The 14874-nt window shown below is 48.0% G+C and overlaps 1 protein-coding gene across 2 annotated transcripts in view; it reads right to left on the minus strand.

Annotated features, from left to right (window-relative positions):
* Window positions 1-14874, minus strand: part of LOC129813609 (kin of IRRE-like protein 1) — a 95120-nt gene that overhangs the window by 9709 nt on the left and 70537 nt on the right. The window contains exons 10-14 of one of the 2 annotated variants that reach the window (XM_055865946.1): window positions 11750-11850; window positions 7721-7937; window positions 2972-3079; window positions 1332-1459; window positions 325-435 (exon numbers count right to left, since the gene is read on the minus strand). In XM_055865946.1, the coding sequence (XP_055721921.1) occupies window positions 325-435; window positions 1332-1459; window positions 2972-3079; window positions 7721-7937; window positions 11750-11850 (665 nt within the window). The remainder of the gene's footprint in view (window positions 1-324; window positions 436-1331; window positions 1460-2971; window positions 3080-7720; window positions 7938-11749; window positions 11851-14874) is intronic. The other variant, XM_055865947.1, reaches the window with a different exon arrangement.

Genomic DNA, 14874 nt, shown 5'->3' on the forward strand with positions numbered 1-14874 from the left:
TTGGAATTTCAGTTTACTTCCTGAATTGACTGCCTTCAATTCGAATTCACCCCAACCCTGTTTGGGCATATTTGAGGTGTGATGTAGTCATGTTGTGTGTTGTATTGTTGTAGGATAGAGATGAGGTGATAGTGAGCTTTTTTCTTATTACATGCAAGAGTGTTCCAATTTGAGGTGTTAGCATATTTGAGGTGTGAGGTAGTTAGTATTAGTATTCTGTGTGATATGCTGTTGTGTATTGTGTTGTATGTACTGTACATATGAGGAGTTTGTTGGTTTGATGTAGGAGGGTGAGAAGTGAGTAGCAGAGAGAGAGTTACTCACCTTGAGTTCGTATTCCTCGTGGGTATCGCGCTCACTGCGCAGGTCCTGCTTCAGATCCATATCGTCTTTGAACGGCTGAGTGGAGGGAGAGAGGGAGACAGAGGGTAGAAACTAAACCATCAAACAACAAAACACACAGAGAGAGAGAGAGAGAGAGAGAGAGAGGGAGGGAGAGAGAGAGAGAGAGAGAGAGGAGGAAGGGAAGAGAGAGAGAGAGAGAGAGAGAGAGAGAGAGAGAGAGAGAGAGAAAGGAGGAAGGGAAGAGAGAGAGCGAGAGAGAGAGAGGGAGAGAGAAGGAGGGAGGGAAGGAAGGAGGGAAGGAGGGAGGGAAGAGGAAAACAGAATATCAGGTTTTTCATTTGATGAAAATGTCATTTGACAAATGTTTGGTGAGTACAGTTGAAGATGTAACAGGACCATGAAAGCACATGAAGGTGAATTCAATCCAGTGGTTTACTCTCAAACAACAACTAAAGGCTTCAGCACCTTATAGCTTCTAGAACAATTTATGTCTTAAATATGTTATAATGACAGTTATAATAGCTGTATGTCAAATGACAACCCATGTGGCCGGTGGCATTAATCACATCTTACATAGAGCTTTCTCAGTGTAGCCTAGTGCAGGATTTCCTCAGTCTGAGAGAAGTCTAAGGGTTTCTCAAATAGCACCCTATTCCCTTTATAGTGCACTACTTTCAGTTAGAAGTAGTGCGCTATGTAGTGCATCCATTTGGAACACAACCTCAGTCTGTGAAGTCTAAGGCAACAGAGAACAGATGCCCCCCCTTCATGCTTCATTTGATTGTTTTACCATGAAGTCTGTTGCTATATTTTAAATGCACTTTAAAAAAAAAAGGAACTGCAACACTAGAGGAAGGTTCAGGAAGGTTCCCTTCAAAAGTGTACAGCTGAAGCATTTCGGAGACAAACACCTTTTGTCAAAGCTATTGCACTTTAAATAATGTTTGATTTGATTTGACTCATAGCGGTGGGTGTTGGGTACTCACGGAATACATGGCCTTGACCATGCGCGTTGCCGTGGAAACACCGCCCGACTCCTCCTCCAGACTATGTGTCTCCTTGTTGACTGTCTCCACCTTGATGTCCGGCTTCCCCAGAGTGACCCCACGACGACCTGGAACCAGAACAAGACAGACGACTCATGAAGCGCCTAACAGAGTGCTTATGAAGACTTTATGTATGCTATATGAAGCCTTTATAAGCTGTTGTTCATTTAAAGTGGGACAGACATCTGAATAACAGTACTTTTGGATCAACGTTTAGATCTACAGTACAACAAAAGAGAGCGAAAACAAGTCATTCTTATTCAGTTTTAAATAAGCGATCATGAATAAACACGTGACTATTTGTGGTTACACAGTACATTGTGAATGACTATATGAATGACAGTCACACACAGCCACACCCACATGCATCCCAAATGGCACCCTATCCCCTGTCCCCTATCCCTGTCCCCTATCCCTGTCCCCTGTCCCCTATCCCGCCCCCTATCCCCTGCCCCTTATCCCCTGTCCCCTGTCCTCTATCCCCTATCGCCTGTCCCTGTCCCCTATCCCCTGTCCCCTATCCCTGTCCCCTATCCCTGTCCCCTATCCCTGTCCCCTGTCCCCTGTCCCCTATCCCTGTCCCCTGTCCCGTATCCCTGTCCCCTGTCCCTGTCCCCTGTCCCCTGTCCCCTATCCCTGTCCCCTATCCCCTATCCCTGTCCCCTGTCCCCTATCCCTGTCCCCTGTCCCCTATCCCTGTCCCCTGTCCCCTATCCCGTCCCCTGTCCCCTATCCCCTGTCCCCTGTCCCTGTCCCCTGTCCCCTATCCCTGTCCCCTATCCCCTATCCCTGTCCCCTATCCCTGTCCCCTGTCCCCTGTCCCTGTCCCCTATCCCTGTCCCCTATCCCTGTCCCTGTCCCCTGTCCCCTGTCCCCTATCCCTGTCCCCTGTCCCCTATCCCCTGTCCCCTATCCCCTGTCCCCTATCCCGTCCCCTGTCCCCTATCCCCTGTCCCCTATCCCTGTCCCTGTCCCCTATCCCTGTCCCCTGTCCCCTATCCCCTGTCCCCTATCCCTGTCCCCTATCCCTGTCTCCTTTCCCGTCCCCTATCCCCTACCCCTGTCCCCTGTCCCCTATCCCATCCCCTATCCCATCCCTATCCTCTGTCCCTGTCCCCTATCCCTATCCCCTATCCCATCCCCTATCCCTGTCCCCTGTCCCCTATCCCTGTCCCCTATCCCTGTCCCCTGTCCCTGTCCCCTGTCCCCTATCCCTGTCCCCTATCCCTGTCCCCTGTCCCCTATCCCTGTCCCCTATCCCTGTCCCCTATCCCTGTCCCCTATCCCTGTCCCCTGTCCCCTATCCCTGTCCCCTATCCCTGTCCCCTATCCCTGTCCCCTATCCCATCCCCTATCCCATCCCTATCCTCTGTCCCTGTCCCCTATCCCTGTCCCCTATCCCATCCCCTATCCCATCCCTATCCTCTGTCCCTGTCCCCTGTCCCCTATTCCCCATAAATGTATAGGGCATGACTTTTGACCAGAGCCCTGGAGGGGGGAATAGGGTGCCATTTGGAACACGACCACAAACATGTTGCATGCAGAGTGAGGGAGTAGTAACTGGTTGGTACACGACTCACTGCCTTTCCGTTGGCGGTAGAGGAAGAAGGCTAGAGCCAGGAGAAAGATCAGGAGTAGGATGGAGGATCCAACTGTTCCACCAGCTATAATCCCCACTGGTACTATCTCTGTACAGACAGACAGACAAACAGACATGGTTATACCAAACCTTTCCCATACTACTGGTACTATCTCTGTACAGACAGACAGACAAACAGACATGGTTATACCAAACCTTTCCCATACTATTGGTACTATCTCTGTACAGAGAAACAAGAGAGACAGAGAGACATGGTTATATTTTTCAGGGAAGTTAGGTAAGCTAAGGCTAGCTTTTTCAAACAGAAATTTGCATCCTGTAGTACAAACTCTAAAAAGTTCTGGGACACTGTAAAATCCATGGAGAATAAGAGCACCTCCTCCCAGCTGCCCACTGCTCTGAGGCTAGGAAACACTGTTACCACCGATAAATACACTATAATTGAGAATTTCAATACGGCTGGCCACGCTTTCCACCTGGCTACCCCTACCTTGGTCAACTGCCCGGCACCCTCCAGAGCAACCCGCCCAAGCCCCCACCATTTCTCCTTCACCCAAATCCAGATAGCTGATGTTCTGAAAGAGCTGCAAAATCTGGACCCCTACAAATCAGCCGGGCTAGACAGTCTGGACCCTCTCTTCTCAAATTATCTGCCGAAATTGTTGCAACCCCTATTACTAGCCTGTTCAACCTCTCTTTCGCATTGTATGAGATTCCAAAAGATTGGAAAGCTGCCGCGGTCATCCCCCTCTTCAAAGGGGGTGACACTCTAGACCCAAACTGCTACAGATCTATATCTATCCTACCCTGTCTCTCTAAGGTCTTCGAAAGCCAAGTTAACAAACAGATTACTGACCATTTCGAATTCCACCGTACCTTCTCCGCTATGCAATCTGGTTTCAGAGCTGGTCATGGGTGCACCTCAGCCATGCTCAAGGTTCTAAACGATATCATGACCGCCATCGATAAGAGACATTACTGTGCAGCCGTATTCATCGACCTGGCCAAGGCTTTCGACTCTGTCAATCACCACATTCTTATTGGCAGACTCGACAGCCTTGGTTTCTCAAATGATTACCTCGCTTGGTTTACCAACTACTTCTCAGACAGAATTCAGTGTGTCAAATTGGAGGGCCTGTCATCTCAATGATGTCGCTCTTGCTGCTGGTGATTCTCTGATCCACCTCTACGCAGACGACACCATTCTGTATACTTCTGGCCCCTCTTTGGAACTGTGTTAACTAACCTCCAGACGAGCTTCAATGCCATACAACTCTCCTTCTGTGGCCTCCAACTGCTCTTAAATGCAAGTAAAACTACATGCATGCTTTTCAATCGATCACTGCCCGCGCCTGCTCGCCCGTCCAGCATCACTACTCTGGACGGCTCTGACTTAGAATACGTGGACAACTACAAATACCTAGGTGTCTGGTTAGACTGTAAACTCTCCTTCCAGACACACATTAACCTGTTAGGGGCTATAGGGGGCGTTTTGGAAAAACTGGAAAATATGTGCAAATTTTCAAACGGCCTCCTAATATATTTTTGCTCTTACAATATGCATATTGTTAATACTATTGGATAGAAAAGAGTCTATTGTTTCTAAAACCGTTTACATTTTTTCTCTGAGTGGAACACAAGTCCTTTGGCAGCACTTTCCCCGACCAGGAAGTAAAATGCAAGATGTTTATGCTCGCTTCAACGCTCTGCCTATACATGGTCATGCCACCTATGACCCGAAACACACCTCGTACGCCTTCCTCTGGGTGTCAAGAGGACGTCAGAAGAGAAATCTTGCGATCGACAGGTGGGCGATCGACCCAGGGCGAGTGCCGGAGCCCGCCTGGGATTCTCTGGCGCAGTGCGAGGAGGGATACCGGCGAATGGAGGCAGCACGACGACGCGGTAGGAAGCCTGTGAGTAAACCCCAAAAATTTCTTGGGGGGGCTAAAAGGGAGAGTGGCGAAGTCAGGTAGGAGACCTGCACCTACTTCCTGTACTTACCGTGGAGAGCGAGAGTACGGGCAGACACCATGTTACGCAGTAGAGCGCATGGTGTCTCCTGTACGTGTGCATAGCCCGGTGCGGGTTATTCCACCTCCCCGCACTGGCAGGGCTAGATTGACTATTGAGCCGGATGTTATGAAGCCGGTCCTACATATCTGGCCACCAGTACGTCTCCTCGGGCCGGCTTACATGGCACCAGCCTTACGCATGGTGTCCCCGGTTCGCCTACATAGCCCGGTGCGGGTTATTCCACCTCCCCGCACTGGTCGGGCGACGGGGAGCATACAACCAGGTAAGGTTGGGCAGGCTCAGTGCTCAAGGGAGCCAGTACGCCTGCACGGTCCGGTATTTCCGGCGCCACCTCCCCGCTCCAGTCCAGTACCACCTGTGCCTACACCACGCACCAGGCTTCCAGTGTGTCTCCAGAGCCCTGTTCCTCCTCCACGCACTAGCCCTATGGTGCGTGTCTCCAGCCCAGTACCACCAGTGCCTACACCACGCACCAAGCCTCCTGTGTGTCTCCAGAGCCCTGTACGCACTGTTCCTTCTCCCCGTACTCGCCCTGATGTGCGTGCCCTCAGCCCGGTAACACCAGTGCCGGTACCACGCACCAGGCCTATAGTACGCCTTGAGAGTCCAGTGTGCCCTGTTGTTGTTCCCCGCACTAGCCTGATGGTGCGTGTCCTTAGCCCAGTACCTCCAGTTCCGGTACCACGCACCAGGCCTACAGTGCGTCTCAGCCGGCCAGAGTCTGCCGTCTGCCAAGCGGCGCCTGAACTGCCCGTCTGCCAAGCGGCGCCTGAACTGCCCGTCTGCCCAACGGCGCCTGAACTGCCCGTCTGCCAAGCGCCGCATGAACTGCCCGTCGGTACTGAGCCTTCAGAGCCGTCCGCCAGACAGGAGCCGCTAGAGCCTTCCGCCAGACAGGAGCTGCTAGAGCCTTCCGCCAGACAGGATCAGCCAGAGCCTTCTGCCAGACAGGATCAGCCAGAGCCTTCCACCAGACAGGATCAGCCAGAGCCTTCCGCCAGACAGGATCAGCCAGAGCCTTCCGCCAGACAGGATCAGCCAGAGCCTTCCGCCAGACATGACCAGCCAGAGCCGTCAGCGAGCCATGACCAGCCAGAGCCGTCAGCGAGCCATGACCAGCCAGAGCCGTCAGCGAGCCATGACCAGCCAGAGCCGTCAGCGAGCCATGACCAGCCAGAGCCGTCATCCAGCCATGACCAGCCAGAGCCGTCATCCAGCCATGACCAGCCAGAGCCGTCATCCAGCCATGACCAGCCAGAGCCGTCATCCAGCCATGACCAGCCAGAGCCGTCATCCAGCCATGACCAGCCAGAGCCGTCATCCAGCCAGGATCCGCCAGAGCCAGCCAGCCAGGATCCGCCAGAGCCAGCCAGCCAGGATCCGCCAGAGCCAGCCAGCCAGGATCCGCCATCCAGTCCGGTGCTGCCGTCCCTCAGTCCGGAGCTGCCGTCCCTCAGTCCGGAGCTGCCGTCCCTCAGTCCGGAGCTGCCGTCCCTCAGTCCGGAGCTGCCGTCCCTCAGTCCGGAGCTGCCGTCCCTCAGTCCGGAGCTGCCGTCCCTCAGTCCGGAGCTGCCGTCCCTCAGTCCGGAGCTGCCGTCCCTCAGTCCGGAGCTGCCGTCCCACAGTCCGGAGCTGCCCCTTATCCCGGTGCTGCTCCTTATCCCGGTGATGCCCCTTAATTTAGGTGGGGTTATTTGGAGGGTGTTCATTGAGAGGGGGATAAAAAAGCGGGGATTTATTATGGTGGGATGGGGACCACGCCCAGAGCCTGAGCCGCCACTGTGGACAGATGCCCACCCAGACCCTCCCCTAGACTTTTGGTGGTACGTCTGGAATTCGCACCTTGAGGGGGGGGTTCTGTCACGTTCCTGACCTGTTTTCTGTTAATTTTGTATGTGTTTAGTTGGTCAGGGCGTGAGTTGGGGTGGGCATTCTATGTTTTGTGTTTCTATGTTTAGGTTAGTGGTAATTAGCCTTATATGGTTCTCAATCAGGGACAGGTGTTTGACGTTTCCTCTGATTGAGAACCATATAAAGGTAGGCTGTTCACACTGTTTGTTTGTGGGTGATTGTCTTCCGTGTCTGTGTATGTTGCACCACACGGGACTGTTTCGGTTTGTTCGTTCGTTTGATGTAGTCTGTTCCTGTTCGTGAGTTCTTCGTGTATTTATGTAAGTTCCATGTTCAGGTCTGTCTACGTCGTTTTGTTATTTTGTAGTTTGTTGAAGTGTTTTCGTTTTTCGTTTTTACTTTAATAAACTTAATTATGTCAAATTATCACGCTGCGCTTTGGTCCAATCCCTACTCCTCCTCTTCGTCTGAAGACTGTATATAGACTTTTTGTTTTCTTTTTTTCTACTGTATTATTGACTGTATGTTTTGTTTATTCCATGTGTAACTCTGTGTTGTTGTATGTGTCGAATTGCTATGCTTTATCTTGGCCAGATCGCAGTGGCAAATGAGAACTTGTTCTCAACTAGCCTACCTGGTTAAATAAAGGTGAAAAATAAAATAATAAAAACATTAAAATACCAAAACTTTCCCATACTATTCAATATTGAAGTCTTGGCCAGTAATCTAAAACATCTCAGAGAAGTATGTGACCCCCCCCCCCCCTTTTCAAGAATCAATGGCTATATCATTCATTCAGTTATAAAGAAGAATGTACCAAGATTGCCCCTTTAAGACATACCTCTCTCCTCCAGGGTGATGATCATGGTCCCGGGTCCGAAGGGGTTCCAGGCGGTGCAGTTGTACGGAGAGTGGAAGTCAGACTCCATGACGTTGTTGATGGTGAGGGTGGAGAGGACAGCTCCTCCCTGGGAGTGAGGTTTGCTCTGCTCCACCGTGTACCTCTCCAGCAGAGTCCCCTTCTCCTTCTCCCATACGTTCTCCTTCCATGCCCACACCTGTAGGGAGACACACACACACACACACACACACACACACACACAATTAGGGAGTCAAATGGAGAATAGAAAAGTCCTGGTTGAGCATTTGTCATATATGACTTTACTATCGGAAGCGGGTTCAATCCCCTCGTCTACCGTTCCCACTGTTTCTCCCCTTCTGATTTCCTTACCGTCTAAAGAAAGTGCCAAAACACAATAACAAAAAATCTTTACACTGTATACAGAGGCGTATATACACACACACACACACACATACCGGGCTGAGGCAGGTGTACACGAGCAATAAAGAGTCTAGCAGGTTTTTCTACTTTAAATCTGCTGAAGTAGTTATACTATTAAATATGGAGTATGAATACATGAAATATGCAACGGCCCACATGTTGTGCTAATGTATCTTTTAACAAATTGGCTGGAGAAGGGGGAGGAAAAAGAAGCTAAAGATTTGAACTCATCCCCTCCCCTTCCCTCCCACCCCCCCATCCCAACCCAGTCTACTTTCTGACACTCACACAGCACCATGCTTCATATTTCATAGGTCTTGTGTCTCTGCGTTAAGCTAAAACCATAACGTCGTATCACATTAAACGCCTGGAGGACTCACTGGCTCAATCCCAATAGCATCCTATAGTGCACTACCTTTGATCGGACCTCTGGTCAAAAGTAGTGCACTATAAAGGGAAAAGGGTGTCATTTGGGACACAACCACTGAAAATGGAGTGGATACTTTTTATTTTAAACCACAGATTAGTGTCATGTCTCTCTGCTGTTGTCGTGGATAATTGACGCTGAAAGGTACAGAATTTTACTCAACGATCTCCCCTCCCCTCTCACACCTGATCTGTCAACCTCATGTCATCCCCCTCTCACACCTGATCCGTCAACCTCATGTCATATTCCTCTCACACTATCCATCAACCTCATGTCGTCCCCCTCTCACACTGTCCGTCAACCTCATGTCATCCCCCTCTCACACTGTCCGTCAACCTCATATCATTCCCCTCTCACACTATCCATCAACCTCATGTCATCCCCTCTCACACTATCCATCAACCTCATGTCATCCCCCTCTCACACTATCCATCAACCTCATGTCATTCCCCTCTCACACTATCCGTCAACCTCATGTCATACTCCTCTCACACTATCCATCAACCTCATGTCATTCCCTCTCTCACACTATCCGTCAACCTCATGTCATCCCCCTCTCACACTATCCATCAACCTCATGTCATCCCTCTCTCACACTATCCATCAACCTCATGTCATTCCCTCTCACACTATCCGTCAACCTCATGGCATCCCCCTCTCACACTATCCATCAACCTCATGTCATTCCCCTCTCACACTATCCGTCAACCTCATGTCATCCCCCCTCTCACACTATCCGTCAACCTCATGTCATTCCCCTCTCACACTATCCGTCAACCTCATGGCATCCCCCTCTCACACTATCCATCAACCTCATGTCATCCCCTCTCACACTATCCATCAACCTCATGTCATCCCCTCTCACACTATCCATCAACCTCATGGCATCCCCCTCTCACACTATCCATCAACCTCATATCATCCCCCTCTCACACTATCCGTCAACCTCATGGCATCCCCCTCTCACACTATCCATCAACCTCATGTCATCCCCCTCTCACACTATCCGTCAACCTCATGTCATCCCCCTCTCACACTATCCATCAACCTCATGTCATCCCCCTCTCACGCTATCCGTCAACCTCATGTCATCCCCCTCTCACACTATCCATCAACCTCATGTCATCCCCCTCTCACGCTATCCGTCAACCTCATGTCATCCCCCTCTCAAGCTTTCCGTCAACCTCATGTCATTCCCTCTCACACCTGATCCGTCAACCTCATGTCATCCCCTCTCACGCTATCCGTCAACCTCATGTCATCCCCCTCTCACGCTATCCGTCAACCTCATGTCATCCCCTCTCACACCTGATCCGTCAACCTCATATCATTCCCCTCTCACACTATCCATCAACCTCATATCATCCCCCTCTCACACTATCCATCAACCTCATATCATCCCCCTCTCACACTATCCATCAACCTCATGTCATCCCCTCTCACACTATCCATCAACCCTCATGTCATCCCCCTCTCACACTATCCGTCAACCTCATGTCATCCCCCTCTCACACTATCCATCAACCTCATGTCATCCCCCTCTCACACTATCCATCAACCTCATGTCATCCCCTCTCACACCTGATCCGTCAACCTCATATCATCCCCCTCTCACACTATCCGTCAACCTCATGGCATCCCCCTCTCACACTATCCATCAACCTCATGTCATTCCCCTCTCACACTATCCGTCAACCTCATGTTATCCCCCCCATCACATTATCCGTCAACCTCATGTCATTCCCCTCTCACACTATCCGTCAACCTCATGGCATCCCCCTCTCACACTATCCATCAACCTCATGTCATCCCCTCTCACACTATCCATCAACCTCATGTCATCCCCCTCTCACACTGTCCATCAACCTCATGTCATCCCCCTCTCACACTATCCGTCAGCCTCATGGCATCCCCCTCTCACACTATCCATCAACCTCATGTCATCCCCCTCTCACACTATCCGTCAACCTTATGGCATCCCCCTCTCACACTATCCATCAACCTCATGTCATTCCCTCTCTCACACTATCCGTCAACCTCATGTCATCCCCCTCTCACACTATCCATCAACCTCATGTCATCCCCCTCTCACACTATCCATCAACCTCATGTCATCCCCCCTCTCACACTATCCATCAACCTCATGTCATCCCCTCTCACACTATCCATCAACCTCATGTCATTCCCCTCTCACACTATCCGTCAACCTCATGTCATACCCCTCTCACACTATCCATCAACCTCATGGCATTCCCTCTCTCACACTATTCATCAACCTCATGTCATCCCTCTCTCACACTATCCATCAACCTCATGTCATTCCCTCTCACACTATCCGTCAACCTCATGTCATCCCCCTCTCACACTGTCCATCAACCTCATGTCATTCCCCTCTCACACTATCCATCAACCTCATGTCATCCCCTCTCACACTATCCATCAACCTCATGTTATCCCCCTCTCACACTATCCATCAACCTCATGTCATCCCCCTCTCACACTATCCGTCAACCTCATGTCATCCCCCTCTCACACTATCCATCAACCTCATGTCATTCCCTCTCTCACACTATCCGTCAACCTCATGTCATCCCCCTCTCACACTATCCATCAACCTCATGTCATTCCCCTCTCACACTATCCATCAACCTCATGTCATTCCCCTCTCACACTATCCGTCAACCCTCATGTCATCCCCCTCTCACACTATCCATCAACCTCATGTCATTCCCTCTCTCACACTATCCGTCAACCTCATGTTATCCCCCTCTCACACTATCCATCAACCTCATGTCATTTCCCCTCTCACACTATCCGTCAACCCTCATGTCATCCCCCTCTCACACTATCCATCAACCTCATGTCATTCCCCTCTCACACTATCCGTCAACCTCATGTCATCCCCCTCTCACACTATCCATCAACCTCATTTCACCCCCCTCTCACACTATCCGTCAACCTCATGTCATCCCCTTCTCACACAACCCCTTGACATCAGCACAGTTCTCATTCATTCACTCTCTCTTGTCTTTGATCTGAATGTACATACAAAGCCTTACAATTCATAAGCAATTATAACATATACAAAGCATTTATAAAGGGATATACATGAAAGTTATTATAACGTTTTACAGATATTTCCCAGAGTTCACTTCACTCACAATCTTGTCAGGTGGAGGGGTGCTGGCAATGTAGCACTTGACCTCCCCTCTCTCCCCTCTCATTGCGTACTGGACTGGTTCGCTGGAGATGATGGGAGGGCCTGGGGGGGAGAGACAGATAGGATGTCATTTCAGCTACACTCCAGTCGTGACAGAACGTCTGATAATGAGTGGAAATTGAGTGGTGGAAGTGGTAATTAGTCGTTTAAATCTTCGTCACGGTTCTTATTATTAGTATCTTTCTTTAGCACGCTCGTCCTTTCACACCGTTGACGCTGGAAACGTCATTCAAACGTTCCAATGTTCAGACTATTCAGGCTTGTATACAACTTCTTTTAAATATATTTGATACTTTTTCAACTATTAAGCTTTTTGTCCTTCGTCCACTTTCACGGGATTTCCTCGGGATTCTATAGGGCCCATTGTGACATCATCACTCCCAACATGATATTCTATTCACTGTAAATAATGTAACTTTTGACACATATCAGCGAATTTGACCATTTTCCCAAAAAGTTAGAGGGTATGAAATCTCCCCCCCTGCTTCTCTGCTATTCAAATCTGAAAATCGTAATGAAAAATATCTGATACCAATCTAATTATACAGCTGTTTTAGTAACCGCATACATTTTTCAAACAACTGAAATTTGTAACATTTTCGCAGCACTTTAGACAAAAACCTGGGTGTGCACTACACGATTTTGTCCCCGATTTAGCTGTACCAGACACATTTTTGAGATCGGAGACAAAATCCCCATTTTGTTGCCTACTAGGGTTGTGTGGCTGTCACCGACGCCTGTTTCATGTGAGCTGGGTCAGAGACGCAATCTGAGGGCTACTGATCCTGTCTTTGAGCAGTCCCAGACACACTGATATTTGCAAACATGTTTGTCGTTTGAGATATGCAACAACAAGTTTTGAGAACGGTGATCAGCAATAGCCAATGAGAGCACACCAGAGAAGAAGCCAGTGAGATGATGGCGCTGTTTCACATCACCCATGAGAGATGACTACTACTAGTATGTGTTTGTACGGTACTTGCCTTTAACCAAAGCGACAAATCGTTACAGCTCTGAAGTTCACAAGAAATGGTATTAAATTCAAAATGTTGGCTAGATATTTCAAGTCTGTATGGCAAGTGTGAATTACTGACTAAAAAAGGGTTTATGAGACTGCTTTGAGCCACCGCTTGTTCTAGCTACGATAACAATCTAATCACATAATTGTTTTTGTGAGACAGAGTGGTATGGAGAAACCTCACCACCAAGTGAAGGATCTTATAGTGTCTGTGTCAGATCGTTTACTGTGCTCATCTCTACGTTGGCAAGACAATAAACTACAGGAAAGACGGTCGTTTTAAATCAAAATCAAATCAAATTTTACTTGTCACATGTGCCAAATACAACAGGTGTAGGTAGACATTGCCATGGAATGCTTACTTATGATCCCTTAAATAACCAACAACACAGAGTTGTAAAAAGTAAGGAAAATGTTGATAGCAATGTGAGTGGCTCAGCAATTTTAGGATTTTGAAAGTTGTGCAGTGTACATCCGGCATTAGAGGGTATAAAAATCTTGGTCTGCTTCTCTACTATTTAAATCTGGAATCAGAACAGAATTATCTGCTAGCAATAAAAAATGACAGCTGTTTGTCAGAGTTTAAAGTGACGAAAAGCAGCTAGCTGACGCCAGCTAACAGCTCTCTCATGTCTCATCATTGAGCACCTCAGACGCAGCCATTGCTATGGATACCAATGCATTTCAACGAAAAAAGGGCCACAGACTAGAAGGGTAAAAAATTAAGATTTCTAGACCTACCTCCTCTTTCACCCTTTAAGCTTTCAACTCCAAACCAACATTGGTTCAGACTGACCCTAACTAGATCTTAGATTGCTTGTCTAAAGACTTTATGATACTATATATACATTTTAAACTATAATCATGAAGAAATTTCATAAATTAACATGGGTTTGAATGAGAACCATGGAATACAGAAGTAACTATTCAAAATGGTCCTGCTCATGAGCCAATTAAGCTACAAAACAAACTTTAAAACCTTCAGCCTATCCTAACTTCAAATTCTTAAAAATCTGTACCAGCTATAACTACGTAAATGTGTATAAATTAGCATAAAATAACTAACCAACAGTAACTCTTGAACCGTTCAAGCTAGAGACACCAACCCAACGTTCACATGTTCAGGCCATCCTATCCACTGCCACAAAAACACATGTAAAGAGTTAAAGAAAGTCCCACAATGTTTATTCACAGTAAATGACCATCTAGTTGTAACATAGCAGTCGTATCAGGGCCTGTATTCATTTAGGGGGGAATTCCGACTTGAGTTATGGAACGGAATTCCCTTTCAATGCACTTTTTCTCTCTCTGCGTATTTTGACATTGAACTTAAGCATGAGAATAGCATGATATTGATCAGTTATTCGTTTGGGGTGGAGATTGAATAACGACTGAATCGTCCCCTTAGCTTCTCAGAGTAGTAGCACTGATCTGGGATAATTGTTGCCTTTTTAGATTATAATAAATTGACAAGGGGAACCTGATCCCAGATCAGCACTTCTGCTCTGAGACCCTTTTTGAATATGGGCCTGTGATGGGGCCGGCCGATGTCCTTCACAAAAAAAGTTTTTGTACTAAAAGAACTGAAACCGTTTCTTCCAAACTTTGATATTTATTTTCAATATATAAATACAAAAAAAAGGCTTCAAAATGGCTAAGAGTTAAAATGGTAAAAACAAGGACTAAAAGATTAATCGAATAAAATAATAATCCTCACTGGTCTATCGTTGCTTACCACTCTCATTCCCTGGTACACTCCCATAAACATTTAAACAGGTGTAGCTCATTAGCTCAATTAGTGGGAGAGACCTACAATTACCTCTTTAGCCAATAGCAACTCAGACAAATAGTCAATTACAAGACACTTAACTGTTTCATGTAAAATGGTGGAATGAGATCTCTATGTCATGATACTACATAGTCCTGCGGTAGACATCTTCTCACTGCAGACGACGAGCATCAGCCCTCTGCACCATAGAATAAACTGTTTCTTCAAAACGTTTTGATTTATTTTCAATAAATATATTCATACGAAAAAAGGCTTCAAA

This window comes from Salvelinus fontinalis, chromosome 17 (genome assembly GCF_029448725.1).
Source record: "Salvelinus fontinalis isolate EN_2023a chromosome 17, ASM2944872v1, whole genome shotgun sequence".
NCBI lineage: Eukaryota > Metazoa > Chordata > Actinopteri > Salmoniformes > Salmonidae > Salvelinus > Salvelinus fontinalis.